Source organism: Cervus elaphus, chromosome 25 (genome assembly GCF_910594005.1).
Source record: "Cervus elaphus chromosome 25, mCerEla1.1, whole genome shotgun sequence".
NCBI lineage: Eukaryota > Metazoa > Chordata > Mammalia > Artiodactyla > Cervidae > Cervus > Cervus elaphus.
The window spans coordinates 65,794,912-65,809,056 of NC_057839.1; the positions used below are offsets into that span (position 1 = coordinate 65,794,912).

Below are 14,145 nucleotides of genomic sequence, written 5' to 3' on the forward strand. Positions count from 1 at the left end.
GAGGGAATCTAGAGTCCCTTAAAAAAAGCTCAGATTCCAGAAAAACTCTTCTTTGACATCTGGTTCGGAAACAAAAGACAGAAAAGACTTAGAAGAAAAGGGGACAAGAGCGGTGCACAGGGAACCTCCAAGAGGAAGCAAAAAAACATGTCTTCTTCTTCCACAGTCACGTCCATCCAGAACATACCCGCTGTCTTCCTCTTCCTGGCCCAGTCCCTTCCGGTTCCGTTCCTGTCCTTCTCCTTCCGGCCTGAATCACCGAGGACCTAGCCCTTAGGTGAGGCGCTGCTAAGACGCATCTGTACCAACAGGGGATGTGGGAAGGAAGCCAAACCCGCCCAGGTGACAAAGGAGCGCAGGGTATCTACGCGGGCAAAGTCAAGTACAGGGGATGGAGCCTCAGACGGGGGAAGTGCAGCCTCACGTGGACAGGATGTTGGAGCCCGGCAGGGGGATGGGGGGCGGGGAGGGTGAAGGGAGGGAAGCTGGGCCAAGTGACCGGGAGGCGGAGGGGCTGACAGTTGAAACAAAAGGCTGGTCGCACACACAGTTTCATGGAATAAATAAATACATTAAGAATCACGAGAGCTAAATATTTTTCACTGTTGGTCAAGAGAACCTCAGTGGAAAGACAGAAAACTGGCCGGAGATGTACACTGGATTGGAAATGGAGGCATCATCGTGAAGTCACGGTGTTTCACAAGTCAGCAGATACGAGAATTAACTGAGGGGTGGAGCATGCGGCCTCGCCTGGGAGTGCTGACTCTCCAATGGCAATGGGAGGATCAAAAGCCCAGATCTTGCCGCGAAATGTTATTCTTCACCAAAGAGACCCAGGGCTCCTTGGGGAGATGGCTGACTTCAGAGCCAGGCCAGAGAGGGCACAAGAGCAGACCAAAAAAACTTGTGCTGGGAATTGAGGAAATGCTCAAAGAATCACGGGAACAAGTCAAAGGTACAGCTCCGAGGGGCATCTAATGAACATGTCTGAGGCCACATGGGCATCAAAATGGGGCTTCCCCAGTGACTCACGGGCAAAGAATCCACCTGCAGTGCAGGAGACATAGGAGATGTGGGTTCAATCCCTGGGTCGGGAAGATTCCTTGGAGGAGGAGATGACAACCCACTCAAGTAGTTTAGGCTGGAAAATTCCAAGGACAGAGGAGCCTGGAGAACTACAATCCACAGGGTAGCAGAGAGTCAGACATGACTGAGTGATTAATACTTTCAGTTCACTTCCACATACCATCAATGGATTGCCAATGTCCAAAAAATAAAATGAAACAAAAAATGATTAGTAGGGACCCATGTTAAATAAGTGCACTGCTTCTTTGGAGCGTTAAAGGTAAGGTGATGCTGATCATCAAGGATGCGATGTTATTGTTTAGTTGCTCAGTCATGTGTGACTTTTTTCCAATCCCATGGTCTGTAAAGGTTCATATATCTGTGGAATTTCCCAGGCAAGAACACTGGCGTGGGTTGCCATTCCCTTCTCTAGGGAACCTTCTTGACCCAAGGATCAAACCCAGATGTTCTGCATTGGCAAGGGGATTCTTAACCACTGAGCCACCTGGGAAGCCCCCCTCAATGGGTACCTTATTCTTTATATCAGAGCAATCATCTTTATTTTAAATAGTTTTGCTTCAAACAATTACTCCAGAGCAATATAACTATCTACTCTACAGCATTCTGTCTTTTATACACTTTTCATAAAAGGGAGTCCATAAAATGTTTTCCTCACATCACAAACCAGTGTTATTTTTAGGTTCTATTTCTAGCAGTGGCCAAATGCACTTAAAACTCTTCTACTTCATTACTTTGATGTTTACCTATGAACCTTCCATTCGAAAGCCGTCGGCATATTCCGCCTTTCTCAGCTCTTGAAATCACTGTGAAATTGTTTCTGAGGGGCTGGAAACCTGACCTTTTATTCTTCTGTTCCTTTCAATGTTATGCTTATATGAAATACTACGGAATGAAGAATTTTTATTCTTTTGTTATTCTCGAATCATCCTATCTCTGCCTGTCCAGTGATAAGAAGTATTTTTCTTTGTTGGTTTTGGAGATTGAGAAAATAAAAACTTTAAGATTACATCCTTAACCATATTTTTTTTAACCAATGCAAAAAAAACAACTGTGCTTAAAAAAAAAACTCAACATAGTACTTGATATCTAAAATATGCCAGGTTCTTTGCAAATCACTTCCTTTTTCCTTTTATTTTAACCCTATTTGATCCTTACAGGCAGGTGTCACAATCCTCATCTCACAGATATTTTCTCTATTACATCTGCACCAGCAGACACTTCCTTGATTCATGAAGAATCAGAAGAGACAGGTACAAAATGTTCAAGGGATGTGTTCCAAGGTAACCCGAGACCAGGAAGATGCTGTGAGCTGGGAAATATGTTTGTGTGCCCTGTTGCCTGTGTAACCAGGACTTTCCTGCAGTGACTTTTATAGTGTAAACTGGCAAAGTGAATTGTTATTGTTACATAATATCATTACATAAATTATTATGTACTCATTCCTACATAAAACATACCCATCACCCTGACCTGCATGTGACCACCTAAGGTGGAGCTTAATGACTCTACTTAATGGAAGATGAAAGAATGGAATTTATGGGAGGAATGCCCCACGAATATCCTCATGGGAGGCTCTGAAATGCAGAAAAAAAAAAAAAAAAGTAAAATCTGGGGCAGAACTCAGGTAAAAAGGAGCATTTCTTTCACCTCTTCCCAGGCATGGCTGGATTATTTCTTCTTTTCATAAAACACCCACCTTCTTTCTTTCATTTGATTAGTTACTGACCAGCCACTGTGTGTGTCTCTGGAGATGCAGGTTACTGATAAGTGTCTACTCTGCTCGGTCACAGGGAAGAAAGTGTTTCCTCCACTCCCTGGAGTGGACCGTTCCTAGTAAAATCCAAACAAGTCATTGTAAAGCTGACACCCACAGTGCTAAGTCATGAGCTTCACCCTCACTCACTGCCCACAAAGGACATCTCACAAATGCTCAGGCTACTTTTAATGAATGTTTGTTATGAGCACTAGGAGAGGACTATTGAGAAAAGGGGTCCCTGGAAAGCTTTCCAACTAAGAGCAATTACTACAGACCCAAGGGTAAGCCTCCATTTCCATCTCAAGTTTCCAAATAAAACGCTCCACCAAGTGAAGGACAAACTGGTTTCTCAGACCCACAGGGCTCAAGAGACCCACATCTAAAATCCCCCTTTCAACAACAGTGCTGTTCATAACCACTCCTCTCAGATCCACTGCGTTTTGAACACAGGCTGCATTTGTTACATTTGATTCCAACAGAGCAGAATAAAACATGCTTTTTATAGGTAAAAAAAGAGACTGTTAAGAATAAGCCCAAACCACTGCCCCTCGTGTTTACAGATGTACACAACAGGAAATTAAATGGCTTTTTAAATGCTTTAAACTAATTAAATAGAAAGGCTTTGTGGAAACGCCATTTAGCAGTAAAGCTAACTTTTCTGCTGAAGCATTTTAAGAAACTATTTTGTATGTCCTTGGACTTGCCAGAGGATTAAGAAATAGAGAACTCTTTTGTCCTCTATAAAGACGGGGTTTTGGATATCTCTCAGAGAGGGAGATGGGAGGGAATCATGAATTTAATTATATAAGTTGCTTCACTCTAAAAATAAGAGTGCTAAATTATAATGCATAGTAACAGCTTTTAACAATCAAATCAGCAAAATGGAACTGCCATTTCCAATTTCACCATTGCCGATTGCTAAGTGACTGCCGATTCCACCCGCAGAGAGACAGGGGGAACTGGCCACCCATTAGCAATACTCAGAGTCAGCATCAGAAAGCAGAGCTGGAGCACCTGCCAGGCACCAGCCGACAGTCACACCTGGAGCAGGCGTGAGGCACTGGCCCCATCCCCAGAGGGACGGGGAAGGTCACCGTGCAGAGGCAGAGATGCACCTACCTGCCAGACCAGGTGCTCCTCAGCCCCCGGCGATGCAGACAGGCAGACGCTGAGCACGACGGTGTGAGAAGAGGAGGTGAGCACGCTGGCAATGACGGCGTCCCGCATGTTGAAGGGCAGCATGGTGTACACCACGAAGATGATGAAGAGGAAGAAGGAGACCTGAGGTGGGGGAGAAGGGCGGTGAGAGTCACAGAGTGTCCCTGCTCCTAAGGCCCCCTCTCGCCTTCCCATCACAGGCTTCACAGGCCCCCAGGAACCACAGCCACTCAAGAAACACTGTTACGATAGAACAGGGAGGCATGTGCAAATAAATCCACTGGGTCCCAAGGAAGGACTAACTGTTGTGACGGAAGGGGGGAAAAAAAGGTTCTTTTTCAAAATTTGGGGATTTCCAGTTCTGACATCTGAATCACTGCAGACATGAGGTGAGTCTGAGCACCTCGTGGGCATGGATGCAAAGCTGGTTCCAAACTCTCAGGGCTTAGTATCTGTGCTTTAGAACACGTATCAGGACTCTTTACATTTTTTATCACAGCATCTTAAGAAGAGACCCAAGGAGAATGGATGGCTGCCATCTGTGGGGAGTCAGCTGAAGTAGATGCAAAGAGCAGGAATATGAAATTAACAAGATAAAGCAGCTCAGAGGCGATTCCCCTAGAGGGAATGTCAAAGATTTAACATACAATTACTATATGACCCAGCAATTCCATTCCTAAATGTATACTGTAGAGAACTGAAAACAAGTACTCAAACAAATACATGTACACACATGCTCATAACAGCACTACCCACAATACTCAAAAGAAGGAAACAACACAAATGTTCATCTGCAATGAAAGGATAAATGACATGTGGTCCATGCACACAATGGAATACTATCCAGCCCTGAAAAGGAAGACAGTACTGATACAGGCTACAATGTGGATGAATCTCAAAACCAGTAGGTTAGGTAAAGACAGCTAGGGCAAAAGACCCAGTACTGTATGATCCCACTTACAGGAAGTATCCAGAATAAGTAAATTTATATACAGAAAGCAGATTGGTGGTTTTTAGGGGCTGTGCCAAGGAGGAATGGGAATTAACTTCTCAACAGGAAAAGGGCTTGATGAGAATGTTCTGGAAACTAGACAGAGCTGGATACTGCACACTGTGAATGCATTAAAAAAACCACTGAATTCTTTCCTTTAAAGTGGCTAATTTATGTCATGTGAATGTCACCTCAATAAAAAAAAATCAATGTGAAACAGCTTAGAGGAAAGTTTGGAATGGAAAAGAAAATGGTTTAGTAGGTAATAAAACAGGCCATTTTCATTACAAAAGCAGCAGAACATCAAAAGGGATAAAAAGGTGGTAAATCAAGTGGAAAAGAGACCAGACCGAGGTCAGAAAAACAGGGAGCATGAGGATTTGGTGAGCTTCATTCAGCACACAGGTCTTCACTCAAAAAAGCAAGTGAGGCCAAGGAAAGAGCTTGTCCCACTTTTACAGGATGACCCAGGTTACTTTGATTTTGTTGTTTAGTTACTCAGTTGTGTTTGACTCTTTGCAACCCCATGGACTGTAGCCCACCAGGCTCCTCTGTCCATGAGACTTCCCAGGCAAGAATACTGGAGTGGGTTGCCATTTCCTTCTCCAGGAGGTCTTCCCAACCCAGGGATGGAACCTGAGTCTCCCGCATCTCCTGTATTGGCAGGTGGATTCTTTACTGCCGAGCAACCAGGGACGCCCTTGGGTTACTTTAAGGAATCCTGAAGCCCAACAGAGTGGGAAGGACTTAAGAGCCGGGGCAGAGCTACTCTGCTGGAGTTCGGATGGTGTGAATTCACATGAAGGACATGGACAAAATTCTCTGCTCTGGATTTAACAAAGAGAAGCCTGGGTGGACACTGGGTTTGATTCCCTTCCTGCAGTCATGGGAGCTTGTAACATGCATTACAATCAAAAGGTAGCTGTGCAGATTCTCTTAGGCAGGGTGTCAGCCTCAACACTCCTGACACCTGAGGCTGGAGAATTCTTCATGACGGACACTGTGCGCTGCAGGATGTGTTAGCAGCATCCACGGCCTTGACCCACTAGATGCCAATAACATTCCACCTTCAAAGCTGTGACAGTTGAACACATCTCCTGCACTCTTCAAGAGTCTTCCAGGGCGTAACACTGCCTCTGGTTGAGAACCACTCAGCTACAGGGGAAAGTTTTTCTCAAGAATGAGAAAAACAACTGCTGCCCAATCCCAGCTCAGTGAGAAAATTAAGCCTACTTTGGAATCCCTAATATCCAGCAACTTTACAGGAAAGACTTTCAATCAAGGTATTTTTATTTCTACACATAGGATTTATGCCAAACCCTCATATCCTATGTGTGTGCTAAGTCACTTCAGTTGTGTCTGACTCTTTGCAACCCTAAGGACCATAGCCTGCCAGGCTCCTCTGTCCATTGGATTCTCCAGGCAAGAACACTGGAGTGGGCTGCCATGCTATAAGAGGTATTAAACAAATATGTTCAGGTATCAAAATTGACAATTACAAAAGACAATCTCTTCGCCAACTACAGGTTTTTCTTCTAATGTAAAATCCTTTAGCATTTCTTTGAAATTAACAAAACTTTTGAACAGCTTAATTTTGGACAGCTTTTAAACTCCAACGTGGTTTCAATTAATACACACTCTGCTAACAGTTTGAGCTTTGAAATGCAAGCACACGGCAAGCTTATCTGCAGTAACCAAATGGAAAAAATAGAGGCGGTTGGTTTTCCCAATACATGTGGTTGCTCCTGTTATTCACTTTTGGATGACAAAATGAAACTGTTAAAGGTCAATTAAGCAAGCCATATTCAATTAAGTTTTGGATTTTAGTGGCAGCATTTCAGGAGCCAAGTTTTGGGAGCTCAGTGAGTGATGCCCAGCTGCATTCGGCAGACTAGAGGGAAAGAGCTTAGTACCGTTTCAAGACCCACGGTGGGGACAGTCTGCACTTTTTATTAATCCCAGAGGACTTTATTTTTTTTAGCCTGCTTTCCAAAACAACTTCAAATAGGGCCATATGTAAAACCATAATGGATCTGGCACATCTACAAAAGTGAGTGGGTATAAACTCCAAAATGTTGAATGCAGGCACTTGGGTTTCCATGTTACCATGGGGACATTTCCACCACTGATTCCCCTTGGATGTGTCTCTGTCCAGAGGCTGGAGACAGAGGGGAGGACCAATCCGGTTCTGGACACTATACAGAAACCCACATGAGCACCGGATCTGAAGAGACAGCCCTCATCTCAACAGAATCATTTCGAGAGTTTCTCTTAACTCTGGTCCAGCATCCGCCTTTTGCAAGACATGCGTTATCTTCCCCTTGAAGGTCCACTTGACTTTCAAGCTCCACAAGTTTCAAACCAACTACGAGACTGTCCTTTATGTTCTTAAACCTGTTCCTCTTACCTGGTAACTCAGTTCGACTCAGGACGCCTTCCTCTCCAATCAACCCAGGCATCAACGTTTGAGAATCAGTTCTGACAATTCTACACATACATACTTAAAAAAAAAACAAAAAAAAAACCTTCTGACTACCGAACTCCAGCGTCTGGCATCTGACTGCTCCTCTCTGCTGTCACGGCCACCAGGCAGGCTGAAGACCTTTCCATTCAGTAAGAAACCCGCTTCCACAATTTCCCTCCCTACTCTCCCCAAGGTAAGCATCCTTCCTCCCTCCTGCCCATTCCACCCCATCCTCCCCACTCCTGGCAACCATCAGTACTCTTTTCCAGACAGTTCTAGCTCTCCTCCTTCTCAGCACATGGTAGAAATGCATTGAGCATTTCTTTGAAATTAGCTGAGGCCATGTGACTTGCTTTGACAAGTGAAGCATAACCAGAAATGATACGTGTCCTTTGTGGGTGGAAACTTTAAAAGCAAATGCACAGTTTCCCAAGTCCCTTCCCTCCCTGGCAATCGTGGAAACATGACATTGGATGGAGCGCCTCCCAGTCTTGGTCGCAAAGGAAGGACAGAGCCCCTCGACTGACCCACCTGGGTCTGTGGGCATGTGAGTGAGCCACTACCCTTGATGCTGGCAGGACCTGGGTACCCCTAAGCACAGCCTGGATGGTCCTGACTGATACCAAGCTTATACAGACACACATACACACTTGCACACATGCACGCACGCACATGAGAGGTTTTATTGATGGATTAAATGGGATGCTCTTATATGCATTACCCTGCAATTTGCTTTTATCAATATATACACCATAGGCATCTTTCCAAGCCTATAGGTGTGAATATGTTATTTACTTTTTACCAGTAGCAAAATATCCCATAGAAATGGATGCACTGCACGACTCCAGAATTTCCTTACTGACCAGCCCTGCGGCATGATAGGAAGCCCTGATCCAACTGCTGCAGTAATGCTCTCACAGGTCTCCTTCCCACCAGAATCCCCCCTTCTTTAATCTGGCCCAGATACAACTGCTGGGCGGGCAATTCTGAGTGCAAAAGGCTGTTCGTGGTTTCCTTAGATGCACGTTTCCTCGGGCTCACCCTGTGCTCTGAACACTTCTCTCCAAGGTTTCTTGTGATCACAGAGTCACAAGGAAACCATATGGTCTGGAGGTGTTTTCATCCTCACCCCCACCCTGCTCCAGAAGCATCCTCTGCTCCGGCCCACCCAAATCATCCCCCCACCGTGAGCCTGGGGTACTCTCACCTCTAGGTCTGCCGTTTTCCATTCTCAGATGGTCCTGTCGCCTCTTCTTGGTTCGCTCAAATATCACCTCTTTCTAGATCCAGTGCATATACAGACTCTTTTATCATTTCTCCGACAGTCTCCAGCGGCTCCCTATCTCACTCAGAGGCAACTCCCAAGGCCTGGCAACGTCCCGCCAGTCCTCCTGCAGCCGCCCTGCCCTCCTCTCAGCCGGCCCCCGCCTGCCCTTGCTGGGATCCAGCGTCTACAGCCTCCTGACTGCTTCTGGGGCTTGCCAGGGATGCTGCTGTGTCCCCCTCCCAGGCTCCCTCTTCCCGCTCAGGCCTTTGATCAAGTATCACTCTACCTACCAGGCTTCCCTGGTGGCTCAGACGGTAAAGAATCTGCCTGCAATGTAGGAGACTGGGGTTCAGTCCCTGGGTCAGGAAGATCCCCTGGAGAAGGGAATGGCAACCCACTCCAGTACTCTTGCCTGGAGAATTCCATGGACAGAGGAGCCCGGTGGGCCACACCCCATGGGGTGGCAAAGAGTCAGACTTGACTGAAGCAACTTTCACTTTCTCTTACCTGCCCGCCTTCGGGGACAGCCCTGCACAAAACAGCAACTCCACTCCTTCCACACGCTGGTCCTCGTCACCTGCTTTACTTGTTTATACCTATTTGTTGTTGCTAAGTTGCGTCTCACTCTTTGAGACCCTATGGACTGTAGCCCACCAGGTTCCTTTGTCCATAGGATTCTTTAGGCAAGAATACTAGAGTGGGTTACCATTTCCTCCTCCAGGGTATCTTCCTGACCCAGGGATCGAACTTGCATCTACCACTTCTCAGGCATTGGCAGGCAGATTCTTTACCACTGAGCCACCTGGGAAGCCCATAACACCAACAGTTCTGAATTTGTTCATTTTCTCCCTCAGTGAAGCTTAAATGACATCATAAGGGTAGGAACTTGTTTCACTCACAGCATAGACGCCAGTGCCTAGGTCCCCAATGGTGGATACCTAGTAGGTGCTCCATGAATATTTGCTGTCTGCATGAAAACCTCTATTATACATCCCAATATGACCCCAACTACATTCACACTATTAGCATCTGCTCACTCCATGTATCTCTAAAGACATCTCCCCACCTTCCTTGATCCAATTGACCTTGCCATGAGCTATGGCCATATTGAATTTTGAATGCTTATTTCTCTACAGATCAATCACATTTAAACACTTAAGTGAACAGACATCTGTCAGATGCCAATGGCAGGCAACAGCAGACAATGGATCGAACAGGAAATGGCCCTTGTACTCAGGGAAACTCCTATTCTACCACCAAGAGCCTTTGAGCTCTAGGGGAAAAAAAAACTTACTGTAATGCCAGATTTTAGTAAAAATTGCCCAAGGAAAAGATAAAAATTTTGAATATATTGATATCATTGAGCCTTCTAGAAGGGAAGTTCTAAATTTAAAATAAAAATTTCCTCTTTGAATATGATTTCCATCCCAAAGGATTGCTGGCTTTGAGACTATTTATACAATTTACTAACTAGGAGCATCTCTGAAACTCTCTGGAACTGCATAACTATAAAACTAGTGAGAAATAGAAAAACAAAATATGCCAGTGATATTTATCTTTTCACCTAGACCAGTATTTTTTATCTTGTTCTTTGATCAGACTTTACATAAAGATTACTTTGAGTCACTATCACCTTTTTTTTAGTGAGAATATATTTTTAGTATAAATCAATCTTTAATTGGGAAATCCTTAGTCACCGATTTTTAGTGCTGGCCCATTTTTAGCTAGCTAGTGTGTTAAGGCTACTTTGCGTGTCCCTTTTATGATCACCCTGGTTTTCAAGTTTGACTTTCTCCTTTTTTTCCTCTTTCTTTCTCAAGGTCTTCCCAAAGGAGAGGGGTTCATATCTGTATATACAGATCTCCTATGTGTATGTGTATGCACACACATGAGGGCATTATGCTGGTGAGACAAACCATACAAAGAAAGACACTGATGTGTACATATATGATATCACTTCTGCGTGGAATGTAAAAATTCCAACTCGTAGAAATTGAGTGGAATGGCAGTTCCCTGGAGCCGGGGTGGAGAAATGGGGAGACGTTTGTCAAAGGACACAAAACATGCAGTTCAAGGGTGAGTAGGTCCTGGGGACACACGCACAGTATTACATTTACAGTCAACAACACTGTATTATAGACATCCAAGTCACGGAGAAAGTAGATCTTAAATGTTCTCATCACAAAGAAAGAATGACAGCCATAGGACGTGGTGGAGGTATCAGCTACCACTCTGGCATCAATCAAAGGGCTCTTTTAAAATGTTCAAACTGACCCTGTCGCTCCTCCTCTGTGTACATCCCACCACTGACTTTCTACAAGACGAAGAAAAACTCAAAGTCTTCGGAGTGCCAATAAGGTTTCCTGCTGATCTGCTCTGGCTGAAACCCTAACCTCATATCTCACCAACTCCCATCACCCCATGTTCACAGTCTTTCCATCCTGGCCCTACTGATGTCCCTTCGACAACCTCGGGGCCTTTGAACTTTCTGTTCTTTTGCCCCAAATATTCTTCCTTGATCTTCCCTTGGCTGGCCTCTTTTCGTCATCCAGGGCTTACAGCTCAAGCATCACCTTCCAGAGAGAAGCCCACCAACCTCCCATCTAAAATAACATCCCCATTCACCCTCTAGCTAATCACCCTGCTGAACAACTTCCTCTCATTACTGGAATTTGAATGCTCATCTTTATATTTATGTTTAACAAGGATACCTGAGAGTAGAGGGTCATCCCAGCTACACTGAAAGACTCGTCCATGAAAATTAAACCAGTTCCTCAGAGCCAACTGAGCGCTCTGTGCATTGGCTAACCTGTGGGGGTCTGATGGCTTCTGCCTGGGTGTGCTCAGAGTCTTCCCACTTCTCCCCAGTTCACTGCTGGTCCTGACTGACTGTCCTTCAGGATATGGGAGGTACAAACCTCCCCGGCACATCCATTATTCTCCAGACTAGTGACGACCCTGAACCAGCTCTTGCTTTGCGGAACTCAGACACCTGCAACACCAACGGTGGGCCTTGCGCCTGAATGCAGCCTCACCTGGCAGCTTGTTACAAAAGCAGGCACTTGAGCCCCTGAAGTTTACTGAATCTAACTGTATTCCCAACCTGCTACCAGGTGGCCTGCCTGGAAGCCACACGGATCTGATGGGCTCTGGGTGGGTTCAGCGGTCAGCATTACCCTCACTTTTGTGGCAATGACTACAGAGAACTCCCAGTATGCTGACCACATGGAGACACTGGACAAGGTTGAAGCCTCCTGCTAAATAGACACTGATTTAATAAACAAATCAGTGAACTATGAATAATTACTCATCTTCACCTTGGTTACTAGATCTTATTTCTTGAAGTCTCCAGACCAATTTGATTTTAAAATAAAGATCATTTAAGAAATTATTTCCAGCTTCACTTCTACTAAATAAGCCAAAAACCACAGGCCAGCAATTACTGCTGACATGTGACGTCTGGGCCATTTGACACATCTTCCTCCATGTGATCACTGCCCAGTTCTGCTGTTTTGATTTTCCAGTTGGAAGCTCTGGTTTCAGAGGAAGGAACTGAACTGTCCATTTGAGTCATTAAGTTGTATCTCTCAATGAACTCTGTGTAGTTCAAGGACAACTCCATCTTACTGTGAAAAATATGCTTAGAAGTTCTAGGAAATTAATTCTGTGCTATTCTAGTTCAGTTCAGTTCAGTCACCCAGTCGTGTCCAACTCTTTGAAACCCCATGAACTGCAGCACGCCAGGCCTCCCTGTCCATCACCAACTCCCAGAGTTTACCCAAACTCATGTCCATTGAGTCAATGATGACATCCACCTATCTCATCTTCTGTCATCCCCTTCTCCTCCTGCCCTCAATCTTTCCCAGCATCAGGGTCTTTTCAAATGAGTCAGCTCTTCGCATCAGGTGGCCGAAGTATTGCAGTTTCAGCTTCAACATCACTCCTTCCAATGCTATTCTAAAACATCCTTAATGACCATCCTGCAGGATAAAAACTCTGGGACACTTTGAAGACTCAATGATAGAAAAGCCTATATTTTTCCTCCACAGATATTTTTGGCCAAGAATATTTTCTGCATATCAACTCCATCTTTACAGAATATGAAAACATTTCTTTAAATGTTATATTATTAAGGGAAAGAATGCATATTATGTTCCTTGATGGAATGCCTAGGCTCCAAAGAGTACTGATGAAATCATGAATCACAGAGTAGCTTTCATTCTTCTGCTGAAAATGTTATTCACAGTTAAAAGAGATTAATGATGGAATCAGAGGTAAAACAATAACCTTCACTGTGCCTTTTTTTAATTTAAAATAGGTGGGAGGTGTATCATACATTTTTAAAAGCTTGAAAAAAGAGAATAGTAGAATGTTTAAAAAAAAACAAAACCTGGTATCCTAGGGGAACAAAAGCAGCCTGCTCTCTTCAGCCCTGTCTGTCCGAACCCTCAGCCCCTACTCTGAGACAGCGATAACTAATGCAGTTTCCTAATTTCCTTTCCATGGTCCTTTCTGTTTCCCCTGTATCCATCTACATATATGTTTCCTCTTCCTTTCTTCATCATTCACGTATTCATTGATTCACCAGTATTTACAATACCCGAGGCATTTTGTTAGCTATCAGGGATAATATACAGTCCCTGCTCTTAAAACTGGTGACATTCCTGGGAGTGAAGGATAATCTCCAGATTTGTTCATTTGTTTCCTGTACCCCTTTTCCCGCCTGACACTCACATAAAGACAGCAGGGTCTGTCTGCAAGTCTGATTTGTTTAGAGCTAAAAATTTGTTTTTTATACCGTTCATGGGATTCTCAAGGCAAGGATACTGAAGTGGTTTGCCATTCCCTTCTCCAGTGGACCACGTTTTGTCAGACCAATCTACACAGCATATTAAAAAGCAGAGACATTACTTTGCCAACAAAGGTCCGTCTAGTCAAAGCTATGGTTTTTCCAGTAGTCATGTATGGATGTGAGAGTTGGACTATAAAGAAAGCTGAGCGCTGAAGAATTGATGCTTTTGAACTATGGTGTTGGAGAAGACTCTTGAGAGTCCCTTGGACTGCAAGGAGATCAAACCAGTCCATCCTAAAGGAGATCAGTCCTGAATATTCATTGGAAGGACTGATGCTGAAACTGAAACTCCAGTACTTTGGCCACCTGATGGGAAGAACTGACTCATTGGAAAAGACCCTGATGCTGGGAAAGAGTGAAGGCAGGAGGAGAAGGGGACAACAGAGGATGAAATTGTTGCATGGCATCGACTTGATAGATGTGAGTTTCAGCAAGCTCCAGGAGTTGGTGATGGACAGGGAAACCTGGTGTGCTTCAGTCCATGGGGTTGCAAAGAGTCGGATACGACTGAGTGACTGAACTGAACTGAAACTTTTATTTTGAACTAAAAAAACAGACTTCCCTGGTGGCG

General features: G+C 44.6%; 1 protein-coding gene across 3 annotated transcripts in view; it reads right to left on the minus strand.

Moving 5' to 3' along the window:
- The window catches only part of ADCY2 (adenylate cyclase 2), a 442,181-nt gene that overhangs the window by 320,442 nt on the left and 107,594 nt on the right, over positions 1–14,145 (minus strand). For all 3 annotated transcript variants that reach the window (XM_043887179.1, XM_043887178.1, XM_043887177.1), the window contains exon 3: positions 3,962–4,123. In XM_043887179.1, the coding sequence (XP_043743114.1) occupies positions 3,962–4,123 (162 nt within the window). The remainder of the gene's footprint in view (positions 1–3,961; positions 4,124–14,145) is intronic.